The sequence below is a fragment of the Myotis myotis genome, unplaced genomic scaffold (assembly GCF_014108235.1).
Source record: "Myotis myotis isolate mMyoMyo1 unplaced genomic scaffold, mMyoMyo1.p scaffold_m19_p_3, whole genome shotgun sequence".
NCBI lineage: Eukaryota > Metazoa > Chordata > Mammalia > Chiroptera > Vespertilionidae > Myotis > Myotis myotis.
Window position 1 is genome coordinate 24,876,818 of NW_023416335.1, and position 25,508 is coordinate 24,902,325.

Sequence of the window (25,508 nt, forward strand, 5' to 3'; positions counted from 1 at the left end):
AGTGGTCTCGCCCCATCCTTTCTCCACTGCCCTGCGTCTCTTTGCAGGAGAGTAAATTAATAAGTCAGGAGTTAGGACCCAGAGATCCGTTGTAGCCTCGCAGGACCTGACAGCTGACGGGAAATCAATGAAGTGTGCTTCAGGAACGTTACCCTGATGTGAGATGGACAGAGGCTGCTGTCTCCCACTTCAGGTGTCTGCGCTCCCCTTGGGTCAGGCTCAGGACCACTGCACGCCCCTTCCAACACCCCCTCTCCCGGTGGAAACGCTGTGTGATTGAAAAGGAAGAAATTTTCCTTCTAACATGACATCATGACGCCGGCAGGTTGCATCCTGGTGCTCGCCGTCCTGGGTGTCACTCCCTCAGGTAAGCTTAAGCTCCGGTTAAACTGAATGAAAACTTTATCGCTGAGGAGTTATTCAAGCTAGGACGGTGGAACCATGGTGCTGAGAATGTTAGAATTACAAAGTGTCATGGATAGGTACCTGTAGGGTAACCGTTAGGATGTGGCTTCGATGAATAATTCTATAAAATCTGTAGATTGCTGAAGAAATCATATCCAGGAATCTCATAATGTTTATGCTTTGGTCACTTATCATGCTATTCCTTTTGAATCATTATGAGCTTGGTAAAAACAGGGGAAATATTACCAGACGCACTGAATGTCACTCAGAGAATTGTTAAAATACTTGGCACAGGAATGTATTGGATTGACATTTTTATATCCTGCCTACTAATAATCATCGTATCTGTGTATAGATACTTTTGTCCAATCTATCTTGTAGACTTATATAAATATTTTAATAATTTTGTGTATATGGGCATATTTAGTATGTTTGTACATCACAATCAAAGATGTATATCAAATGTCTGGGAACATGTGTGAGCCTTTTGTGACTATTGTCCACCTGAAAATTGAGACATTTTTAATAAAGAGGGCAAATAAAAGGAGAGAGGAAGAGAGAGGAAAGGAAAAGGGAAAGAAGCAGAAAACTGAAAACTTTAGGAGAAAGTGGTCATTGCACCTGCCGGTGTTCTGGGTTTTGAAATCATTTCACTTTGTATGTAACTTAGGAGCAGAAAACCCTTCCACTGCACCAGAAACCAGTGAGAGCCAGGAGCCAGATGGTGAGGAAACAGTGTCATTCATTCCCTTAGCAATTTGTATTTATTTGTCACTAGTATTTTTGCCACGTTTGATTATTGCAATTTTCAGATGGAGAACCAGAGGTTCTGACATAGATTTGCCTAAACCCTGAAATAAATCCCTGATTTAAAAGGCGTAGGCCCACGAGGCACACACACACCTGGACACTATCATATCTTTAACACCGTAGCCTTTCCTCCTGCTGGGACTCAGAAACAGAGTGACTTCTAAGTGCAGAGAGCATCAAACCCACTCTCCAGTATCACTACATTTGGTCTCTGCAAAGCCCAAAATGCAATTTGTCAATCACAAAAATAATAATCAACTTCGGTGTGCGTTAGCATCCAATTAGTGTGCATGCATCGAATGGGGTTTTGCCTTAACTTACTATTCTATTTACTATGAAAAGATTGATTCTTATCATTGTTTCTCCAGGGAAATCATCTCACTGGTTAGCAAGGGCAGTGAGCACAAACCCTCTTAGTTCACCCATGCATCCTCCTCCCTGCACAGTGACAGTTCCATAAAAAATCTGATTTGGAGGAGAACCTGGCCCTCATCCCCATTGTGTAGGCTGCAGGCATTTGAGAGTGTATACTGAGCTGTGTACATCGGTCATAGATCTATAATAAATCTATGTAATAACCCTAGGAACTCTCATATTTGTGAATATTTCTAGATCCACTGGAGTCTATTTCTATATTTAGACCTGTACACCTTTCCTTAAGTCCTTTACTACTCATTATAAAGAAACCATTTCTTTTGGTCACACAAATTACAAGGAGGAACCCCTCCTTTTTATGTCTCTGGCTTCGGTGAAAAGGATAATTGTGCATGGCCACGTGACATTCCTTATATTGCTAAATCATGCTCTGTGTGTTTGTGTCTGCTCCCAGAAATAGGGACTGTATCTTATTTATCTCCCCAACGCTCTTACCACATGATGATGTGGGTTTATTCATTCAATAAATATTTACTGAGGATCTCCTGTATCCTAGGAATGGTTTTAGCATGTGGGATGCAAGAGGGAATAAAACACAACCATTCTAATAGCCTCTCCTGCTAGCAAGAATCCATTAAATATGTATATTGGCTTTCACTCTTCAGGCTAGCTCTATGTGTTAACAGAAAAGGCTACTGTGTTTGTGGTATGCCTTTTTGGGGGGACAAGGTGGTGATCATGGAAAGCAAAGCCAAAATATACCAAAAGGTGTCAAAACAAAAAAAAAAAGCACGTCTCTCAAACATACTTGCTGAAGTTTGAAATTCTTCAATTATTTCCTTACTCTCCCAGCTGAGAATAAACAATGAAGTGTTGTCTTCAATAAAACCGTAAGTAATCACAGGAAGTTTCATCTATCGAGTCTTATCAATTATTCATACGTTGGTGGGAGTGAGTTTGTCAGAATGTTGCTGAAGTATTGATATGAGGGTGAGGAGGGAGCAGCGGGTCTGAGAGCCCGGAGGAAGGAGAGGAAACGAGATCAAGAGACATAAAGAGAGCACAAGGTCACGCTGTAGGTTCCAAAGAAACATTCCTCTGTCTCAAGCTGCTGCTGGGTGCCTCATCCAAATGAATCTCTTCCAATTCCGATTCCACTTGCTGGGGCGGAGAGAGCTCTCACCTCCTCACGGGGGTGACTCCTGTCCAGTCCCTTGATAGCTTTAGGCACCTTTACCTGGACGCCTGCTCTGCTTCCGTAAGCGGCCGCCAGGGGTGAAGGTCTGTCCTCTAATCAATGGTGCATCTTCAACTTTGGCTCTCTTTCATTGCTTTAGGGCAGCAAACATCTGGCATTAATAGGTTACCTTGTGTGGCTGTTTGGTGAACGCAGAGATCCTAGAAGCAGGGGCGTGTGAGTGTATGTAGGGCCCTTACCGGTCTCCTGCTCTGTGTTTTTATTGGGCGAGGTTAAATGCTTTGCTTAAGATCCTGCGGCTTGGAGTCAGGACCAGAACTCATGTCTCCGGATCTGAGTGCAGGCCTCTCAGTGTTAAGTAAATATTTGTTGGATTTTCATTCTAATGAGTGACAGGTTTGGCCACCGGCTCAGCATCCTGAGCCAAGAGCAGCGCTCCCTCCTGGAGCGCTTTCCCAGCCCGGGCTCCCCTTGGAGGAAATACACAAGGGCTCCCATCCCTGCCTGTCCGAGTCCCCTGCATGTGCTCTCTCTCTGGTGCTGCCTCTCCCAGCCCCTGCCCGTGGAATTGCTTGTCTAGTCCCAAGGGAGAATGAGACAAAGAGTTAGCAGGGCGAGGTCGAGGGAGAGGGAGAGGGAAAAGGAGAGGGCGAGGGAGAGGAGAAGAGAAAGGGGAGGGACTGGGGTTAAGGGAGAAACAAAACGCCTTTTTTACCAAAAGAGTTGGTGAAAGGCTTTAACAGGCAAACAGGCAGCACACATCCTCTGAAGATGTGTGTTAGACTAAGTGTGTGTGTTGGGGGAAGAGGGATGAGCATGCAAAGCAGAACTCAAAGCAAGGAAATGTGGGAGGACCATGGTTAAGTCTTCTTGGAGGACCACCTCCAAGAAGAGTGATCATAGAGGGAGGTGCCCGTTCTAGAGGTCCCGGGGAAAGCAGTCTGACGGAGCACCGGCAGATTCGAGGAGGGTCAGAGGACACAGTCGCCAGAGTTAAGCGTCTCCCTAAGACCAAACGAAGATGAACTGTGACCTGGTTTCAGAACATCATTCCTCCCGGCAACAGGTTGCTTTAAACAACACGAAAGTGTTTTTGGAAAATACAATGCTAACAACAACACAGCAACAAAAATAGCGTAACAATTAGCATCTGTTCATGGACGTGAATTGTTGGAACAGTTTTTATGTGACAGTAAGGAGCCCATAGCGGCGGGAACGTCTTTTGCCTCCTCAATCTTCAGAGTCTCATAGGCTGGTGGAAAGACTGTGGACTTGGGAGTCAGGAGCCACACCCACCACTTATTAACTGAACGGGGTGACCCTGGGCAAGTCACTCCCCCGCTGGGTACCCCCAAACCTTCACCTGTGAAATGAGGGCTTAGGTCTTCTTGGAGGTCCGTCCCAGTTCTGTTGTCTTTGCTTCTTTATCATTTCACTTTTCCTTCTTGTTTAATTAATGCTGAAGTAGTTATGAATATAAATGCTCTCCCATCCTCCCGGTCAGGAAGCTGACTTGGTGGGGGGCAGTGGGGGGGGGGGCGGGGGGGAGGCAGTGTCACCTTCTAAGAGAAGCTTCTTCATTTTGTCCATTTATCTTATTACTAGAGGCCTGGTGCACAAAAATTTGTGCACTCGGTGGGGAGGGGGTCCCTCAGCCCGGCCTGTGCCCTCTCACAGTCTGGGACCCCTCGGGAGATGTCCACCTGCTGGCTTAGGCCTGCTCCCTGGGGGATCGGGCCTAAGCTGGCAGTCAGACATCCCTCTGGCAGCCCAGGAGCCCTTGGGGGATGTCCACTTGCCAGCGGGGACCAGGCCTAAGCTGCAGTCTGACATCCTTAGTGCTGCTGAGGAGGCGGGAGAAGCTCCCGCCATCACTGCTGTGCTGGCAGCCATCAGGGTGGGGGTTCTGCTGGGGTGCCTGGCCAGTCTGGGTGAGGGGCTGATGGCTGTTTGCATGTTAGCCACAGCCCCCAGCCACCCAAGCTCCCTGTGGAGGCTGGCTGGAGGCAGGTATCTGGGATTTATTTATCTTCTATAATTGAAACTTTGTTGCCTTTAGCAGAGGCCACAGCCGGCCAGGGCAGGCGGGAAGCTTGGCTTCCTCCATAGCCAGGGCTACCAAGCCTCCTGCTTGCTCCAGCTCTGTGGCTGCAGGCTGCCATCTTGGTTGGGTTAATTTGCATATAGTCACTCTGATTGGCTGGTGGGCGTGGCTTGGGCATAGTGAAGGTACCATCAATTTGCATGTTTCTCTTTTATTAGATTAGATATTGGCCTTGCCTAATTAATTTAAACTATATTCATTGGAAAAAATGTTGTTTACACACAGCTTTTCAGGAATGCATTTATTCCTTAACACAGGCAACACCTGTCCTGGTAATCTTGAGCACATCTGTGATTCTGTATCCTCTAGTGCTGGGATCCCTCAGCCTCCTTCCCCTGTGCACAGAAAGCTCGATTAGGCCTTTTGTGCATTCATTCATTCATTCGTTCGTTCATTCACTAAACGTCATACAATATTTACTGAGGCCCTGGCCTCAAAAAAAAAATCAATGATGGAAGCACTTTTTCTTCCTCATAATGTTCTAGTCTACAAAGCAGACAAACCAGAAACATTTCCAGGGCTGTGCTCTATACCTGCTCCAATAACATCAATGGCTCCAGCTTTTATTTTCAGAGAGTTCAGGAAGCTTGAAGATATTAGGCAAAAGCATGACACCTTTGGCCTGTCGGGTCTATTTTGGTCAATACAGACTGTAGGAGTCAGCTTGGGCTGCCATATCAAAATACTCTACTACAGACTGGTGGCTTACCAATTTATTCTCACAGTCCTGGAGGTTAGGAACCCATGATCAAGGTGCCAGGAATTCAGTTTCCAGTGAGAACTCTCTTTCTGGCTTGTAAACGGCTGCCTTCTGGCTGTGTCCTCATTTGGCTACTCCTTAGTGCTTGTGTGAAGGGAGATCCCTGGTCTTCCCTCCTCTTCTTATGAGGACATCAATCCTGAGGAGAAGTGAGGTCCCACCCTGATGACCTCACTTCTCCTTAATGACCTCCTGATAGGCCCTATCTCCACATACAGTCCCATTGGATATAACATGACTTCAACGTGAAGTTGAAGGAACACAAACATTCAGCCCATAGCAGCCAGTACAGATTTGTGCTTTCCCTCCCTTGATTCAGACAGCCACTCACCCTCTGACACTGGACACATGGATCAAAGCATATACAGGTCCCTGAAGGAGCAGACCTGCTCATCTCCCTTTGGGCCCACCTATCCTCAAGGAGGGTATGGCTTCGGGGGTGACCAATCCCAGGAATGTCAAGATCCTAATTTTAGAAGCCCCAACCCAACATGCAACCCCACCTCCCTTCAAAACAAGAGTAAAATTCTCCTGCCATGAGAGAGATCTCTTTCATGTCCCAAATTATAATGGCTCAGGGTCGTCCAAGCTAAGAAGTGTGTGTGTGTGTGTGTGTGTGTGTGTGTGTGTGTGTGTGTGTGTGTATATGCATGAGTGTGTCTTGGTTCAGACATTATTCAGTGTCTCAGCTCCCTGGAGTGTCTCCATCTGTTGTGAGATGCTGTCTTATGTAATATTTACTCATTGGGCTGAGGTTGGTCACAAGGGCTCTCAGGGAAGGTCAGTTCTCTGTCACTCTCAGAAGATGGAACTGCTCTCAGATGCACGTGACAGCGGCCCCTGCAGCTTAGCCAAACGGGGGATTGCTTTTCTCACACACCATGAAATTTGGAGGCAGGCAGTCCAGGGCTGCTGGGGCAATCCTGCCATGCCATCAGGGACCCAGGCTGCGTCAGGCTTTCCGTTCTGCCCTCTTGTATGTGCAGCTTTCATCAGGCTCACTTGCATATTGGGTGGCTAATTCTCTAGACATCATGTCCCAGTTCCAGGAAGGAAGAAGAAAGGGCAGAGGGTAAAAGATGAAAGGTTGAAAAGGTGCAGGTTGGATTGAGTCCATCCTCTTGAGTGAACCTCACTCAGTGGCTTCTGTTTGTTTCTTACTTGGCCACAGGTGTCATACGGCCATTCCTAGCTGTAAGGGAGCCTGAGAGGGGAATATTCTAACTGGGCACCATGCAATCCTGAATAAAGTAGCATCGGGTAGTAAGGAAGAAAGGGCAAATGACTGTTGGGCAGAGAACTAACAGTGTCTGCCACAAAAAACATTCTCCCCTTGAAGGAGGGGCTGCCTGCGCAGGGGAAGCCACAGAAAGGGGAACAGCTGTGGCCCCCATGCCTCGCTCCTCTCCCTAGCAATTCAGCTCTGGCCCAAACCCTCCAAAAACTGCTTGGCAAACAAAAGCCAAGCAGATAACTGCGTTGTCATTCAATGTTTGTTAGCTCGGCTGCCACTGTGTGCCAGGCAGTGCCCTAGGAGCTGGGGAGACAGCCCTGGAGCTGGCATTTCCTAGTGAGTCAGGCAGACAATAAACAAATAAACATATAATATGATCAAGCCTCTGACATAAGAGAAATTTCCATAAAGGGATAGAAAGTGGGGAGAGATTTTTAGATCCTGTAGCCTAGAATGACCTCCTTAAGGAGAAGGCATTTGAGCAAAGGGGAAAAGTGAAGGAATGAGTGTGGGGCAAGACCTTCCCAGAGTGGAACCACACTGGCCTGTTCTGCAAAGAGCAGATGGGCCTGAGGCACTAGAAGGCGGGGGAGGGGGGGGTTGCAGGCAGAGGGGAGAGGGTAGCAGCCACAGAGGGCCTGGGAGACCATGGCAACAACTTGGGATGTTTTTCCTCAATTTGATGAGAAGCCCCTTGGTGGGTTGGAGCAGGGAACTGACATATGCTTTTCAGCTTTGAAGCAATGTCTCTAGCTGCTGGGCAGGAAATGGACTGGGAAAGGAACAAGAGTGGGAGACGTTAGGAAGCGGAGCTGGAATCCAAGAGAGAGAGATGATGGAGTTCGGGAGCAGGGTGGTGATCCCCAGTGGAGACGGTGGGACGCAATCATTGTTGCGATGCATTCTGAAGGAAGTTAGACAGGACGTGGGGTAGGGAAATTCTGGAGGTTCAGCCGGAACGATGAACACCTCTCTCCTCTGAAGGCTTCGGGGAATTTCAATTTCCTCCCTCCCGCTCCGTTTCCAGGAAGGTTCTAGGGCCTTTACAGAGCGCTGCCCTGGCAGCCGCCCAGCCTCGCTTGCTGAGAGTATTGAAGCATCCAAGTTTAAATAAATAAGCACAAATGTAAGGTTTTATCTCTCTCCGTCGCTCATTTGCATTTTAATACACTTTCTAAAGCAAAGGAGAAAAGAGTGGAAGCACTCACAGAGCCTGTCCTATCCATACCCTTGTTCACTCCAAGGAGCCGCAAGGATGCATTTCGAATTTCTACTCCCTTAATAAGCGGAAGGTGTCCTGCACATATGGGGAATGTGTGCGATTGTGCTTTTCTTCCTACTAAGAACTTTGGGGTTTTGATCTGGTAAACTGGGGAGGGGGGGTGTCTTGCATGTGATCATTTCTCATAATGTGTATCTCTCAGTGGGAAGAAAGGTTTTCTATGGTAAAACACACCGTGCAGGATGAATTGCTGTAGGATATTAATAGGTTGCTGAATATATGAAGAGGGGGCTATACTTAAAGCAACAACAAAGAGCTTCCTTGTTTTAAACTTGATAGGATAACACTGAGAAGAGACAAAACATATCTCTAGACTGCATTCCTAAGCCATTTCTGCAACTGGAGGGTTAAAACCTGAAATTAGGGAGTTTCTCAGGTTCTCCCACCTTTAGGGGCAGAGAAGAGCCGCTGACCCTGGTTGTGGACCAGGGAAGGTCTTCATGAAGGAAGATGTTCTCAGGAAGAAGTGAGAAAACCGTGCAGGGCACGAGGCGGGGTTGAGTGGATATGTGCTGGAGGGCTGGAAAGTGGTCCTGACACACTCCCTTCATCGGTCCACTCATTAAATGGATATAAAATGAGCACCTGCTATGGGCCAGGCACTGTTCTAGGTGCTGGATAAGCACCTCAAGGGGGAGATGAATAATGACAAATACTGTAAACGACAAATTGTGATAAGATGTATGAAGGGGCCCAATGGGCAGTGATGAACAATAGCACATGGACAGAGCCCATGTCTGTAAGGAGGTGAATTGTGAGGTAGAGACTAAGGGGATGATTGTAGATGATCTTTTTGGGGTCAAGGCGTTGACCTCATGATGTGAAGACCCCGTGAGAGTCAAGTTCTGGGTAAAGTTTACAGTCAACTTTTAGCTGTGTGTTGTGGGTGTGGAGAATGGTTAAAGAGAACCCTGCTGCCCTCAAAACTGTCTTTGCTGAATTAGGCCGTGTAGGAATACAAGGTGTCCCCCAAAAATGTGGACACACTTTAACAGCTGATAGCTCAATTTTGAAAATGAAAGGTATTTTAATAAACACCGCCTTTATAATTATTTAATGCGTGTATACATTTTTCGGGGACACCCTGTATGGGAAGGTTCAGCCATCGGATGCGAAAGCAACCGTTATGCCTCTCCCATTAATTCAGGTTCCCTCATGATTCTTGCAGCAGCCGGGGAGTTCCGTTCAATAGCCGAAACTGAAGATGTCCTCCTCAGACATTTATTCCAAGGTTATCAGAAGTGGGTTCGCCCTGTATTAAATTCTAATGACACCATAAAAGTACACTTTGGACTGAAAATATCTCAACTTGTAGATGTGGTGAGTAATCCTTGACACGAACCCAAAAAGAACATGCATTCCTTAACCTCTTTTTGAGTCTGAGATTTTATTTTGCTTTCTTTCCCCATGGCTGCCATTTCGATTTTAAAAATAACTCACTGGGAGAGAAAATCTGCCCCAAGAAGCCAGTGAAATGACCCGAGGAAAGAATGAGGAGTGTCACAGGGTGCATTTTCACTGCGACACCGTTAGTGCAGGGCCTTTTTGCTGGAGGGTGGATATGGTTGCGAGGATGGATGGGCACTGCCGCTGATGGGTTTGCTGTGGGCACCCGGGGTGAGGAGGGGAGGCAGGAGAGTAGGAGAGCTGAACCCAGGCTAATCCAGAGTCCTCTCAGCTGAGGGAGGGCTGGCAGGGGCAACTGCAAGGAGAGAGGGCAGATAGATGATGACAGCAAGAGCCAGTGCCTGGGCAACCCCACCACCCTCCTGGGGCCCCTCAGGCACCCGCACCTTTCCCTGACCTCACCCACACTTTAGGATTCTCTGCTAATTTTCTTGCTGAGCTCGTACTTCTGCCATGATTGCGTTCCTGGAAAATCAGCGAACTGTAACAACCCAAATCCTGCAAAATCATCCTGCTATGGTCCCCAAAGTCCCAGAGTAATCCTCCCACGTTACCCAACCCCCCACCCACCACACACTCACCCACCCCAGCTGACTCAATGCCCAGGAGTCCTTCTAGAAAATCGTGCACAGCCCACTCCAATTTAGCTAATATTTAATTCTACTTGGCATCCCGAAAGTGCTTCCTGGGTTATGCAATTACATACAAATACCACCACAATGAACCGCCACTTGCTTTAATTATTTTTTTTTCATTTTAAGCAAAATATGCATAATATTTTAGGATCTCATGCATTTAAGTTCTTAAGTTGAGAATTCTTTACATTTTGAACACCTCAAAGGTAAGATTCAGAGAGTTCATTCTGACAAAAAAAAAAATCCAAAATGCAACTTCACTTAAATTGAATTTACATCTTTTTATTTGTCATTTTCTTAGGATGAAAAGAACCAGCTGATGACAACAAATGTGTGGCTCAAACAGGTAAATGTCAACTCAAGAACTATACTTGCCAACCTGATTATCTCCATTCTTTAGAAAGGCTCCTATTTGAAAAATAATTATTTTAAAGGGCACATTGGGTTCTTTAGGGAGAAATTTGGGAGCAGGTGGGTTTCTTTTTTAAAAAATCTTTCTTAAATTTATTTTATTAAATATGTTTTTGTTGATTTTTTAGAAAGAGGGAAGGGGGAAAGAGGAGGGGAACATCAGTGGGTTGCCTTCCATATGACACCCCAACTGGGGATTGAACCCGCAACCTTTTGGTGTATGGGATGAATCTCCAACCAACTGAGGCACCCAGCCAGGGTGGGTCTATTATTTTTTAATTTTCTTTTGCAAGAGTCAGAAAGCAGGTCTTGGGCACTCACAGGGTGCCTTCTTCTGTTGTTGTTCCTTCTGTTGGACTGTCCACTGGGCGTGCGGTGGGAGGGTAACTGGTCATGAGGCCTGGGCACTGGTCCCTGGGCTACTTGGAGAAAAGGGGGTAAAGGCTCCAGGGTGCAACTTTCCCCCATTTAAGGCACTGCACTTGGACGAGAAAACTGATGATGTTAAATTCCCCCTCACTCTATTGGTCCTCCGTGGGAAAAACCTACCCCCAGGAGTCTTGTTGCTCCCTACAGAGAAAAAGCAGGGCATGACAGGAGGAGTCCACCATGAATTTCAGAATAAAGTGACACCTCAAACAAAACAATGAATATGTTTTTCTGATGTAACTGAAAATGCGTTTGAATGGTCTTCAGCAGTGATGGTGAACCTTTTGAGCTCGGCGTGTCAGCATTTTGAAAAACCCTAACTTAACTCTGGTGCTGTGTCACATATAGAAATTTTTTGATATTTGCAACGATAGTAAAACAAAGATTTACATTTTTGGTATTTATTTTATATATTTAATGCCATTTAACAAAGAAAAATCAACCAAAAAAATGAGTTCATGTGTCACTTCTGACACGCGTGTCATAGGTTCGCCATCACTGGTCTTCAGCGCTCTGCCTCGGTGATTGCTTTAGCTCGACTGTGGCCTGTTTCCTAAAACAGAATCATCTGTCCCCAGGAGCTCGGTCTCCAGTTGTCAGGAAATCATTACCTTTCAAAACCGGATGTTGCGCGTGTTATCTGAAAGGAGAAAATATTGGCACTTCCTTGAGGAGGCGAGAAGGCTGGTTTAATTGCTTATTTTTTGTTTTTGTTAGCAATTACTCGTTAGCAATTACTCGTTTTTTTGTTTTGTTTTGTTTTTTTAAATATATCTTATTGATTTTTCACAGAGAAGAAGGGAGAGAGATAGAGAGTCAGAAACATCGATGAGAGAGAAACATCGATCAGCTGCCTCTTGCATATCTCCCACCGGGTACGTGCCCGCAACCAAGGCACATGCCCTTGACCGGAATCGAACCTGGGACCTTTCAGTCCACAGGCCGACACTCTATCCACTGAGCCAAACTGGTTACGGCTCGTTTTTTAATGAATGTTCAGATACCACTTAATCTCCCACAGATTTAAAATCTTCTTGGTGGTGCTATCTTAAATATCTCGCTCAGTTTTAACATGCAAATACTGTTGATTTCTTTATATTGAAATAAGTTAGTTATTTATTCCGGTTTAGTGGACATTGTTTAGATCTCTCTACTAATGGTTCATAAGGAACGATGGATAACGGGAACTGTGAGGGGAACCCACAAGCTTCACTTAGGGTCATCAAGTTGCTTCTACCCAAAAGCTTTGGTCAGAGTGAGAGCATAGTTACTGCTTTCAGTTTCTCTGATTCTTTCATTGGCAGCTATGCTAGCAGCCTATGAAACAGATCTGCATTTTATTTTACTTGCAGATGAAGATCTTCAGGAGAAAATAATAAGCTGAGAATGTAGGTATAAAAACACAATCTAAATAATCCGTATTGTCCTATATACTTATCTCTATCTTCAGAGACTTATCCCACTTCAGAGGCTGTGGAACTTGGAGGTATTTTGAGTTAATAAAAATCAAAAGGAAGTCCTGTATTTGAACTGGCAGGGGAGAGAAGAAAAACTTCTCTGTAAATAGTCTGAGGGAGAAAAACAACAAACAAACTTACTGCTTCACACACTCCTCCTTCTCCAACTGCTCCTCACAGTTAAGCTTTTACTGATCTGCCACATAAAACACTGGTCCAGGGACCCTTGTCCTGTGAAATTGAGATAGTAGGTGCCTTATACTTTCTTGAGGTTTTGAAAGCAAGAAAACATCAGCCAAAGAACAAGGTTAGACGTGAAGGGAAGAAGCCATGGGCTCTCGGGCCTTCACTAAAGCTTTGGAAATGACTCCCAGCAGTTAGGCCACCGGAATCAGGGACCTGGAGAACGCCTCCAGGTCAGGACAGAATCAAAATCTAAAACCTCCAACAAAACGGAGCAAGAGGGATCTGTAGGAGGGGGGCCACCTGAACTTGGAAAAGCCCGCCTGCCGCCTCTGGGCCCGCTCCAGAGACGTGGGTTGCATTTAATGTGCAAAGGTTGTCGTATCTCTTCTCTCATATGCGTTCTCAGCCACTCTTGATTAGCGAAGCAGGTATCCTTGTCCCCATTTTCAGAGATAGAATCTAAGAGCTCATCTGGCTGGAACCTGGGTTTCCCTGGCTTGGGCCTTCTCTGCCACACCCAGCCTTTGCCCTAGAAACATCAAGATCTGTTTCTAAATCATAGGAGGAGTCGAAATAGCAAAGCAACCGCACATTTCATAGAATCGCAAAGAAAATGATCAAAACTGCTCCACTCACACAAACTGGATTAGGAGTGAAATGTCACACAGGTATTAGTAAGTACTATCTTATGGCACAAACAATACGGGGGCAAAAAAGGATGAATTCTATGGCATGAGTGGCAGGCAGGGAAGGCTGCATGGAATAGGAGGTATTTGAACTCTGCCATGATGTCACTTTATGGGGTTTAAAATTTTTTTTTTTTTAATATTTGTAAGGGTAAAAGAAAGATGAAGGGTACCAAAAAATGGACAATGAAAACAATAAAATGGATGTAAAAAGAAAAGCTATCACTGGTGTTTTACATGGATCTCAGTTTCAGAGCAGCTAATAACAATAATACCTAATATTTACTATTGCGTGCTAAGTGCTTAGGCACCAAGCTAGGTGTTTCATGAGAAAGAACTCAGTTAATTCCCACAGCCACCTTATAAATTAATTTCTTTTAGGATTCCCACTTTGCAGATGAGAAAACTGAGGACTGGTGAATTGAAGTGTCCAATTTCCACACTGCTAAGTGAAGTCTGGCTTATACTATATAGAGAAATCACTCCCTTCCTCAGACGGGAAAGAGCTGCGGGAAGATGTCCAGTTCTCACAGTGCTATCTATCTCTGTAAAGGCTAGTTTCTAACCCTGTCTTCAAAGGCATGGATTCCTCAGTCTCTAGGACATCTCATGGACTTGGTCTAGAAAGACAGGAGAGAATGAAGTAAGGATTCATAGCATCTTTCATTCATTGCACAGGGTTTATTGAGAGCCTACTAAGTGCCAGATACTCTGTAGATCTTGGACACACAAAGAATAAAACAGCCCTGCCTTTAAGGAGAGAAGACAGTTTTAATTGTGTTAAAAAAAAAAAAAAACAACTACTGTAATATGATCAACACTATAAAGAAAGTACACATAAGGAATTGTGAAAATTAGACAGGGAGAGCTTCCAAGGGGAGGAGATATTTAAACTGGATCTTACAGAATCGATAGTTATGTAAGCCAAAAAGGTGAAGAAGTTGTGAATCACCTGAATAGCATTCCCAGTAACAAGACTTCCCAAAGCTCTCACACTCCTCTCGGAAATCCTTTCCCTGTATAACTCTACTAAAATTACTCTCTAATTTATATCTATGGAGAGGATAAAATGCGATGTAATTGGAACAAGAGTATGTTCCACGGTAGCATACACAACTGAGATACCTGTTTTTTGTGCTGTTGTGGTTTTTATTGTTTTTTTTACCCTATTCTTCTGTGTTAGCCTCTATTTCCACAGTTCTTGGTTATATTTAGACATTCCTCTTCTTTCCTCTCAAGCACAAATTTAGAGACAGCCTGAGAAAGTCCTTTATGTGGAGCTATTTCTACTTCACTTTATTGATTTTATTTTGCAAATTCATTTGTCTTCCTCCTTCGTGCTTCCAGAGAGAAGTCAAAACCCTGCAAATTATAAATAGATTATTAACATTGATTCACTGAAACTGTGTGAGAAGGCACGTAATGCCCTAGCCATTCAGATTCTGTTTTGTCATGTTCAGGGCTAAAAAAAAAAACAAAAAACTGCATCGCAAGCACCTTAATGGAGATGAAACCAACCTTTCATTATGACCCAAGGGTCTGACCCTTTGCCGCGATGGTGTTATTTGAATAATCACAATGATGACAGATGTCAAATTTACTCACTCAACAAGCACTACTGAGCACCTGCTCTGTGCTGGGCACTGGGTAAGGCACTGGACTAGGCTGTGGGGTAAACACCAATAAGACAATACGATTCTGAGTGAGCTGGCTCCGCTGTAGCTGAGAACAGTTTCCTCTCCTCTCCTCTCCCCAGGAGGGTCCCGAGGAAAAGAGAGCTGCCTGAATGTCTGCCAAGGCCGACATCTTAAACTAGTGTTGTTCCTCCAACAACTGATTCCTGTTTTAGGTCAACAAAAAGTTCAGCAAACATAAGGAAGGTTTCTTTGGATAGATCCCTGGGGCTGGTCTTTGAGGAGAAAGAAACAAATCTGCTGTAGAAGGGATCGCCGCGCTCTAAATGTCTGAGCGATCTCCTCAAAGCCTGATTACCTTGTACAACCTGCAGTGGCACTTCCAAGTCCACGAATTCATCTCAGACCTTTACTTACTCACCATCTCATTTTCCTGCCTGTTCTACAGCCTCGCCCTGATCTTAGCAAAATAGGCCAGTTTGGTCTTCTGATTCAAGTGGACCCTGAAGAGTTATCGAGCAGAAATTTAGGTGTCAAAAGGCCGGCGATATAAACCTTATTTCACCTCTCTGCCCCTCAATCTCTTCATCTATAAAATGGAAGCAATACCTAGCTCACAGAGTCCTTGGGAGGTTACATGAGATCCTGTGTGTGAATGTGATGCACACATTATCTGGCATGTAGCGGGGACTCAGTAAATGTCATTTCCTTGTGCCACCTTTGTAGGCTTTCTCATCCTTTCTTTTTTGCTTTTTAATTAACTTATTGGGGTAACACTGGTTAATCAAATTATACAGGTTTCAGGTCCACAATTCTAAACACATCATCTGTACGCTGTATTGTGTGTTCACCACCCAACTCAACTCTCCAGCCATTACCATTTATCCTCCCTAAACCCTCCTTTTCCTCCCCTCCCCTCCTATCCCACCTCCATCCACTGGCAATCCCCACACTGTTGTCTATGTCCATGAGTTTTTTCTCCTTTTTTTCTTCTTCTTTGCTTTCACTCATATGTGGAATCTAATGAACAAAACAAACTAACAAGCAAAATAGAGACAGACTCATAGATAGAGAGCAGGCTGACAGCCGGGGGGCGGGAGGCTGGGGTGGGTGGGTGGAGGGTTTTCTCATCCTTAATGACAAATCCCATCTGTTGGCACAGACAATTCATGGATGTAATGGGAATATGAGACATATGATATGGCATGTTGCTGTATTTAAGATTAAAATGAGTCAACATTAATTTGGTTTTAAGAAAGTCTCATCTGATCTTGAGATAACTGAACTACCCAGGGATGTCCTATTCAGGCTGCAAATCACAGCAACAGCAAGGAATATTTGTCCCTGACTATCTAGTTGTCTTACTATTAAACTGAGAATAATTTGAAGAATTTATTTATGGTAAAAAAAAAATCTTATGATTTAGGTTTCAATGAAATTTCATTCTGAATTGTGGTAACAGGTAGACATTTATGAGTGATATTTCAGGTAATATATGTAAGAAAAGACAACTTTAAGGGGATATTCATGACAGGGATTTGAAATTGTACTTTTCCAAGTTAGGAAACCTAGACTTAGAGTATTTTTCCATTTTTTCTTAGTGGTAGATTAACTTTGTTATTTGGCCCCGACATGCCCCCTACTCTCCTGTTTCCTGCAATAACACAGCCCTCCACTGGGAGCTGTGGGAAGTGGAGCTGATATTTGTCAAGGGCTCTGAGAGTCATGGCTAGAACGTGCTCCACAGACACAGGATATTATTTGTAATCTCTTACTTTAAGAAGGGAAGAGGCAGGAGGTTAACCTCCAGATGCTCCTAGAGATTCCGGAGAGAACAGGCACCTGCCCAGAAAACCTCACAGCTCCTTAGAGGACAAGATAGAGGATTTGGGCTCTGGATCCTCATCCTGACCCTGCCGAGTCTAACACGACGTGGTCATTGGGGGCACGGGGCTCGGCCAGCATGGCAGTGGACTCACATCACGGTAGAAATTCGGTGAGGCCCTCTGATGGGCATGTCAGGGACAGCATCCGATTCCCCAGGTCTGGCTACAGAAGGACACCGAGCTTGTGAGGGGTGACTCTCTCCACCTGCAGCTAATAAAGGACAATCCACATGGGGAGCCCAGGGCTTCAGTGCCCTTTCTCTCCTGGGTGCACCCAAGTAAGCAGCCGTCACCAAAGTCAGCTAGCCCGTTGTCTTCACTGCTCAGGAACACAGCCTGAATCCACTACAGATCTCTTTACATCCTCCTCAGGGCTTCAAACGCATCCCTCACACGGCTCCATCTACGGCAGATCTCTGCACCCACCGCCCACTGCTCCTTCTTACCCTTCAGGTCTCAGCTGGAGGGTCAACTCCTCAGAAGTCTCTTCCCTGCCCACAACTGCACCCCCTTCCCCCTTCATAGCAAGGACCCCAGGTGTGGTTATCAGTTGTCTCCTAGTTTACTTGTTTACTTTCTGAGGTAGCACCAGGCTGGAGTACACGGTGGTGGTGTGTCTTCCGCGCGCACACAAGCCTGGCACGCTTGTGGAATGCATTAATTCCCCCCAACTGTGAGCCCCATAATATACCACTACCTCTCTGTTAACTCTGGCCACAGCTGTTCATGCTGCGGTTCGAGGGCCAGCAAGCAAGGCAAAACTTTCTGGCTGAAAAATCCCTCGCCCTGGGGTTTGGCCCAGTTCTCTTAAGACAGCTGGTAGAACCGGTGTTTGCACCAAGGCAGGGGCCCCAGCATATCAGCCGTGCACCTTCCTTCCCCCTTTGCAGTGCAGAGCTGGGCATAGGTGAACACTGGCTGTGCCTGGAGTGGAGAGAAAGCTGGATCCAAGAAGCAGATGATTTCATTTCCAAAAATCTTTTGGTCCAAAGGGAGGAACTGTGGGGTTGGGCTCATTAGCTGTGCTCACTAACATTGTTTTCCAAGACTGAGCTAGAATGCAAGGGCTCAACTCCAGTCAGTCTGTCTGAGAACGTGTCTGTCTGCTGTGGGGCTCACTGCCTATGTACAGGTAGCATGCTGCCTGCTCAGGGGCCACTGGGATTCTCCCCAGGATCAGCCGAGAACGTTTTAGGTGCAGGTGACAGAAAACCAGTGGCTTTATTTATGGCATTAAATACTGGAAAGAATACAAATATTTTACCTGGAGAATGGTTAAATAACTTGTAGTATATTCAGAGTATTATGCTAAGCAAAATAAGCCAGTCAAAGAAAGACAAGTATCACATGATCTCACTCATATGTGGACTCTAATGAACAAAATAGATCCAGAGACATAGAAGCATGAAATAGACTATCCAATCTCAGAAGGAAGGCAGGGGTGGGTGGATGGGTGGGTGGGTGGGAAGAGATCAACCAAAGAACTTGTATGCACATATGCATAACCCGTGGACACTGACAATGGGGTGATGAAGGCCTAAGGCAGGGGTGGAGGTGGGCTAGAAGAGGTTAGTCGGGGGGGGGGGGGAGCATATGTAATACTTTCAACAAAAAATATCTTTTAAAATATTAAAAATTTTAAAAATTGTGGTATATTCATACAATGGGAGACTTTACTAATAAAAATGAACAAATTAATACAACATAGAAGAATCCAAAATCCATGTGATAAGTAAAAAATCAGGATCATAAGGCTACCTACTGCATGATTCCATTGATATGGCATTCTAGAAAATGCAAAATTATAGGATCAGAAAATAGACCAGCATGCCAGGGGCTGGGGATGTGGGAGGGGTTGATTACAAATGGGAAATTTATTGGGCAACAGAGCTATTCTGGTATCCTGATGGTGTTAGTGATTATACAACTGTTTGCATATAGAACTATACACAAGAAAAGGTGAGTTTTATTGTAAATAAATTTTGAAAACATAAGTGAGGTAAAAGTGAAACAGACAAAAAATGCGACTCTGAGTTTCCCTCAACATTGCTGAGATTCAGACCTGCTGCTGATGGTAAAAGTCTCCTCAGCAAGAAACAAATTATTCATGGGAATGAAATTATATTTGCTTTTCAAAATGGACAGAGGAAAGGAGGAAAAATAAGCCTGTGAATACCAAGTAAACATGGTAAATACTTTATTAGTTTGGCCTTTTAAACTGTCAGTTTTCATAGGCATGGTTTTTCCATAAATTGTCATGCAATTTTTATCCCTTAGAGTGTAGAATTTTTTTATTTTTTTAAATATATTTTTTATTGATTTCAGAGAGGAAGGAAGAGGGAGAGATAGAAACATCAATGATGAGAATCATTGATTGGCTGCCTGCTGCACGCCCCCTACTGGGGATCCAGCAGGCAACCCGGGCATGTGCCCTTGACTGGAATCGAACCTGGGACCCTTCAGTCCATAGGTTGACACTCTATCCACTGAGCCAAACCAGCTAGGGGACATGTAGCTTTTTAAAGACTCATATTTTTAAAAATTTGTTTTTCAAGGATTGAGCCTCACAAACACTGTCTAAAATAGAAAATATCTCATCTAGAGTGTGTAGTTCTATCCTTTTCAGGCATCCTGCTTATTGTAATATTTTACCATCCAGTCAAGTCATCCCTCTGCTGACTCCCCATTTTTTTAATGACAAAGCTGACATCACTGGGCTCCAGGAAGCCTCGCACTGGGCATACCCTTCTAGCGTTCAGGAATGTCGTTTAGCATTATCCTACATCATTACTCAACTGTCCACATGAGGGACAGTAGAATAGAAGAATTTAATTTTCAGGTCAGATTTCATAAGATTCTGGATCCAAAATCTTTTTAAGGAAGTCCATTTCTACTGTAATTGGGTCATCCATATGTCATCCTCTTAACCTTCATAATCAGATCAATTAATGGTCATGCTTGTTAATCTGGGTCCATCAGCCCCTGTAAAACATGCTATAATTGCATTCTCTGATGAGAACAAATATGTAAGCATTGGAGGCTAACACTATTAGGAGTATAATTTGAAACTGTAATTGGGTGCTCATAAGATAAGTTCAGATTAAAACTTAGAAAAAAATTCTTGGAAAATGTTTTTTCCTTGGATAAAAGTTGTAATGTCATCAGGAGTAGTCAGCAGATCCTGGATGTTTCATAGGAACATACCGGGAGGATGTTTGTTCAGGACTCTTGAGTGACGTTCAAAATTATTTGTACCCTTTGCCGTGAGATTAAAATATCACTAGACCAAGTCACCTAGAAGAAACTGAGTTAGATCTATCATTGCTTTTTGTTTCATAAGAGAAAATAGGCTGGAAAAAAATGGATCATGAATCTGTGTTGTTTGTTGCTGAGCTTCTTCATTGAGAGGTAGATGCAGCAATTTTGGAAATCCCAGGTAGGATGGGTGTGTGGGCCTGGGCAAGACCTGAGACAGGCTGGCTCAAGCCCTATCTTTCCAACTGCCACAGATAGGGTCATAAGACCTAGTAATGCACTATGTAAGTTAAACACTGGGCTAGTAAATTAACATAAACTTGAAGATTCCAAAGTGAAAAACACTGACTGTTCAGAATAAAATTACAGTGTGCTAATTGTATGCAGGAATGGACAGACCACAAATTACGCTGGAATCCTGATGAATACGGCGGAATTCATTCCATTAAAGTCCCATCAGAATCTCTCTGGCTCCCTGACATAGTTCTCTTTGAAAAGTAAGTATCAGAGAAGAAAAGGACACTGGGCAGGTTAGGACCAGAAATAGAAAAGCCTGATGTTGGTAAAATAATGAAGAGAAATGCACAACTTCAAGTAGCGAGGGAACTGTTTCTTTTTGAATTATTGTTTGACCCTGTAGTAGGAAAGTAATAAAATACAAATAGTCCAGTGGTGGGCAAAAAAACAACACACACACACACACACACACACACACACACACACACACACACCAAACGAGTAAGAGCCAGCTTACCATTAAAGTGAAACTACTTTTGCCACAGTGCTGATGGGCGTTTCGAAGGCTCCCTCATGACCAAAGCCATCGTGAAATCGAATGGAACCGTCACCTGGACCCCTCCTGCCAGTTACAAAAGCTCGTGCACCATGGACGTCACGTTTTTCCCATTTGACCGGCAGAACTGCTCCATGAAGTTTGGGTCCTGGACTTACGATGGTACCATGGTCGACCTCGTTTTGATGAACGAAAACGTCGACAGGAAAGACTTCTTCGATAATGGAGAATGGGAAATACTAAATGCCAAAGGGATGAAGGGACACAGGAGAGACGGTCTGTACTCCTACCCGTTCATCACCTATTCCTTCGTCCTGCGTCGCCTGCCTCTGTTCTACACCCTCTTCTTGATAATCCCCTGCCTGGGACTCTCTTTTCTGACAGTTCTGGTGTTCTATTTACCTTCTGACGAAGGGGAAAAACTTTCCTTGTCCACCTCTGTCCTTGTTTCCCTGACAGTTTTCCTTCTCGTAATTGAGGAAATAATCCCTTCCTCCTCCAAGGTCATCCCTCTCATTGGAGAGTACCTGTTGTTCATCATGATTTTCGTCACCCTGTCGATTATTGTCACCGTGTTCGTCATTAATGTTCACCACAGATCTTCGTCCACTCACCACCCCATGGCCCCCTGGGTTAAGAGGCTCTTTCTGCAAAGACTTCCTAAATTACTTTGCATGAAGCACCACGTGGATCGCTACTCTTCCCCAGAGAAAGACGAGAGGAAACGGGTGATGAAAGGTAAAGTCCTAGGAAAAAAGAAACAGAAGCAGATGGGGGACGGAGAGAAGGTTCTGGTTGCTTTCTTGGAAAAGGCTGCTGACTCCATTAGATACATCTCCAGGCACGTGAAGAAGGAGCATTTTATCAGCCAGGTGAGTCGACAGTGTTCAGAATAATGCTGCCTGCCACTGAGCTGCGCCAGAATGAATGTTCTCGCTTCGATCTACAACAAAATTGCTGTCGTTGTTTAAAATGTGGCATTATTAGCTATCTGCTTTACATGTACAAAATTTAAAACAAACCCTGACACAAATTATGGATTTGGGCATGGATTTTTAAGAAGTTCACAAAAACAGAATATGAAAGAGTGAAGCAACTCTGGGTTAAGCGCTAGTCTTTATGATTAGACTTAATTCTATTTAAAATAATTCAATTCTACATTTTAAATAGGCTATTCTGGTCTCTGGTAATTTCTCATTTTTTTTATGGGATGATGGATATTTCTATCCATAGTATTTGGAAGTAAAGGAACAGAAAGTGTCAGATTTTTAAACTAATATGAAAAATAGAGTGTTACCATGATCTCACTCATTTGTGGAATATAATGAACAACATAAACTGATGAACAAAAACAGATCCAGAGACAGAGAAGCATCGATCAGACCATCAAACCTCAGAGGGAAGATAGGGGAGGGTGGGGGTAAGTGGGAGAGATCAACCAAAGCACTTGTATGCATGCATATAAGCCTAACCAATGGACACAGACACCAGGGGGGTGAGGGCATGAGTGGGGGTGTGTGGGAGCGATGGGGGGATAAGGACACATATGTAATACCTTAATCAATAAAGAAAAAAATAAAAGAGGGATACAACCAATATTTTGGTGAGAGAAAAGGGTGTAGTTATTTAGCTTACAGATTTGAACAAAAAATGTGTGTCGAGGTTGTGAATTTCAGGCTCAAAACAGTCCTGGACTCAGATCTATGACTTGAGACATAGGACATAATCCTCATGTAGTAGAAATAGGGCATTTTCCCCTTTAAAGATGATAACTGGCCTGTCCTCCAGCCTCGCTGCTTATTCCTGCTCTGACCTTGCCCTTAACAGCTTGTTGCCCATCCCTCCCGACTTCCCTTCCTCCAAAGGGCCTTGGTCTCCTCTCTCCCTCATGAATCCCTGCCATCTCCTGGCCAGGTCTCCTCCTTGTCAGTGTCCATCCTTCTGGAGCTGTAGCAGCCAAGCCCACATGTGGGGTTGAAGAAAGATAGGCTTGTGACGTTGAGCCACGAAAATTCTTAATTTATAAATTTGTGGTTCGTTTCATATGTAATATCAGGAAGCATCACACTGAGAGATATTGGCTTTTTATTTGTGTAAAAAAAGAGTGGGTTTCCCCCCGTTTTAATTAGCAATGCTTACAAATGCATCAACGATTCTGTGTTTCTATTGTACGTCTTCAATGTTGATGACAGTGTTCACAGGCCGTTTGGTTTGGGCACCATTAGGGAAGTGACCGGGAAGAATCTGAGCCTATCGTACAGGCGATGTGTTAGGTGTGTTTTGAAAACTGTAAATCGGAATATTACCCTCTCTAAGTGCCTTGGAACAAATCCAGAATGGTTGCCCCGCCTCCTAAATGGAAGCTATCTTTTTGTCTCTTTCGCAGGTAATACAAGACTGGAAATTCGTAGCGCAAGTTCTGGACCGCATCTTCCTGTGGCTCTTCCTGATCGTCTCAGTGACGGGCTCCGTCCTGATTTTTACCCCCTCTTTGAAGATGTGGCTACATAGCTACCACAAGGAACAAGTCTCCAGAGCGATCTAACATACCTACCATAGAGACAAAGTCACGCCATGGAACTGACATCCAGCTGGCACGTATACACAGCACCCAAATGCACATGCTTCTTGGAAGGGCCTGTGTCGTCCTCAAGGAAACTGAACCATGGGAAACGTAGGTTTGCTCACAGTAAATTCGTGGTGGCCATTAGCGTGGGCCTGCGCCTAGTAAAACAGAACCTCTACAGGCCCCTGCCTTGGCTTCAGGGCGGAGTCCAGGCCTGAGGTCACACGCCGGCAGCACAAGGATATCCCCAGGAACTGGACTGAGGCCTAACAAGACAGGCCCGAGAATTCAAGGAGGCCTCAGTGAAGGTATTTGTGTGGGCAGGACTTGGGTCTCCTGTGCCCTGTTCTTGGTGGCTTTGCCTGAGATACATCTTGGGCTGCGTGTTGTGGATGGACAAATTTCAACAGCCATGATAGAACTTTGGGGCTCCCGTGTGTAACCCACATATCCATATTTTTCTGCACGTTTTATTGGAATTTTTTAAAAAGGAGGCAGCATGGTGAAGTAGAAACTAGGGCACAAGGACTCTAGACCAGCCATTTCCCAGCTGGGAGCTGTGGGACCTTAGGCACATCATTTGTCCTCTCTGGGCAGTAAGAGGTTATGACTCATCACTTTTGACACTCTTTTCCACTCTAAAATTCTATTCTTTGGATATGTATACTGGAGCTTTCACAATTTTTAAACTACACAGTTTCTAATTATAACTTTGATCCTTTGGGAAAATGAATCTGCTTTCTCTCTACTGTAGGACAGAATTTACAGGAAAATATTGTGATGAAACCAAGGATTCGATGCCGTAAATCCCTGACAGGATTGTGAAATCAAAGGGCAAATCACTGTTCTTTTTATTGAGAATGCTATTGACTTTAACTTTATTTAACTCATTAGTTTGCTAGGTAAATGGCAAAACTAATCTTAGAAAAATGCATTTTGATTAGAATCTAGTCTCAGATTTTGAAAAATACCACATGAAACACTCCCCAAGCCTCCTTCTGACCAGGCACAAATACAGCAAAGGTCAAACCTGTATACATGTGCGTACAGCTTATTCCTCGTTGCAGCTAAATTGGGAGGCAACACCCGCTTCCAATATGGAAAAGGATAAATATTTATATATCACAATAACCCTCAGAAAGTAACTACAAAAGAGAACTTTAGAGCAAATAAATTTTTATTTCAAATGTATAGCAAGAAAAACCCTCTGTGGGCAATCTTGCCAGCTAATTCCAAGTGGACGCAGCAGGACCCACACAACTCTCCATCACACGTGTGAGCATGTGGGACAGACACATGCCTGGGCACACACGTGCAGGCACACACACTCGTTGACACACTGGGCATGCACACAGGAGTGGGCACACACAGAGCTGTCCTAATTGTTCTCACTCTCCATATCTTTGCTACCACTCCACCTCCTCATGAAGCCTTTATAGAGCACATGGGCGCCACTGAACTCCCTGTCTCTGAAAATCCATGGTGTTTTCAGTTTCTGCTTTATGGTTTAGAAGGCAATTGTTCTTTAGTATTTCATTAAGTGAATTTTATGGCCTTGCCTATATCATAATATAACCCTCTGTTATATTCCCAACAGCATCTAGTAGAGCTGTGTACATAGTCAGGACTCAATTGACTAATTAAACCAGTACCAGCAAGTTTGCATTGGGGTTTTCATTTAAAATAAAGACAAATTTTTACTCTTGCTCAATCCTCCAATATTTCCAGCTCTCTGTGTGTGATTTTCAGCACATACCTTAAACTTTTTCTCAGATTAAAATGTTTTTAATGAATAATTCGTGGACACAGACAATGGGATGGTGAGGGCCTGGGGTGGGTTGGGAGTGGATTGGAAGAGGTTAATTGGAGGAAAGGAGGACCTATATAATACTTTCAAAATTAAAGATTTTTTAAAAATTGTTTTAATTTTTTTAAAAAGTTTTTAGCTTGGCTTGTGTGGCTCAGTAGTTGAGCATCGACTTATGAACCAGGAGG

The 25,508-nt window shown here is 44.3% G+C and overlaps 1 protein-coding gene across 1 annotated transcript; it reads left to right on the top strand.

The window, feature by feature from the left end:
- The first annotated feature begins 240 nt into the window (after window positions 1-240).
- On the top strand, window positions 241-25,306 carry CHRNB3 (cholinergic receptor nicotinic beta 3 subunit). The gene is made up of 6 exons (XM_036299837.1): window positions 241-367; window positions 9,337-9,488; window positions 10,512-10,556; window positions 20,542-20,651; window positions 20,937-21,819; window positions 23,334-25,306. Exons 1-6 carry the CDS (start codon window positions 313-315, stop codon window positions 23,490-23,492), a joined length of 1,404 nt encoding a protein of 467 aa, XP_036155730.1. The 5' UTR covers window positions 241-312; the 3' UTR covers window positions 23,493-25,306.
- Window positions 25,307-25,508: the final 202 nt, after the last annotated feature.

Excerpts from the sequence above, each read along its gene's own strand:
- CHRNB3 (XM_036299837.1), top strand. The coding sequence starts at position 313 with ATGACGCCGGCAGGTTGCATCCTGGTGCTCGCCGTCCTGGGTGTCACT. Across the intron at positions 9,489-10,511 it reads TATCTCAACTTGTAGATGTG|GATGAAAAGAACCAGCTGAT; the intron begins GTGAGTAATCCT and ends TCATTTTCTTAG. Across the intron at positions 21,820-23,333 it reads AGGAGCATTTTATCAGCCAG|GTAATACAAGACTGGAAATT; the intron begins GTGAGTCGACAG and ends TCTCTTTCGCAG.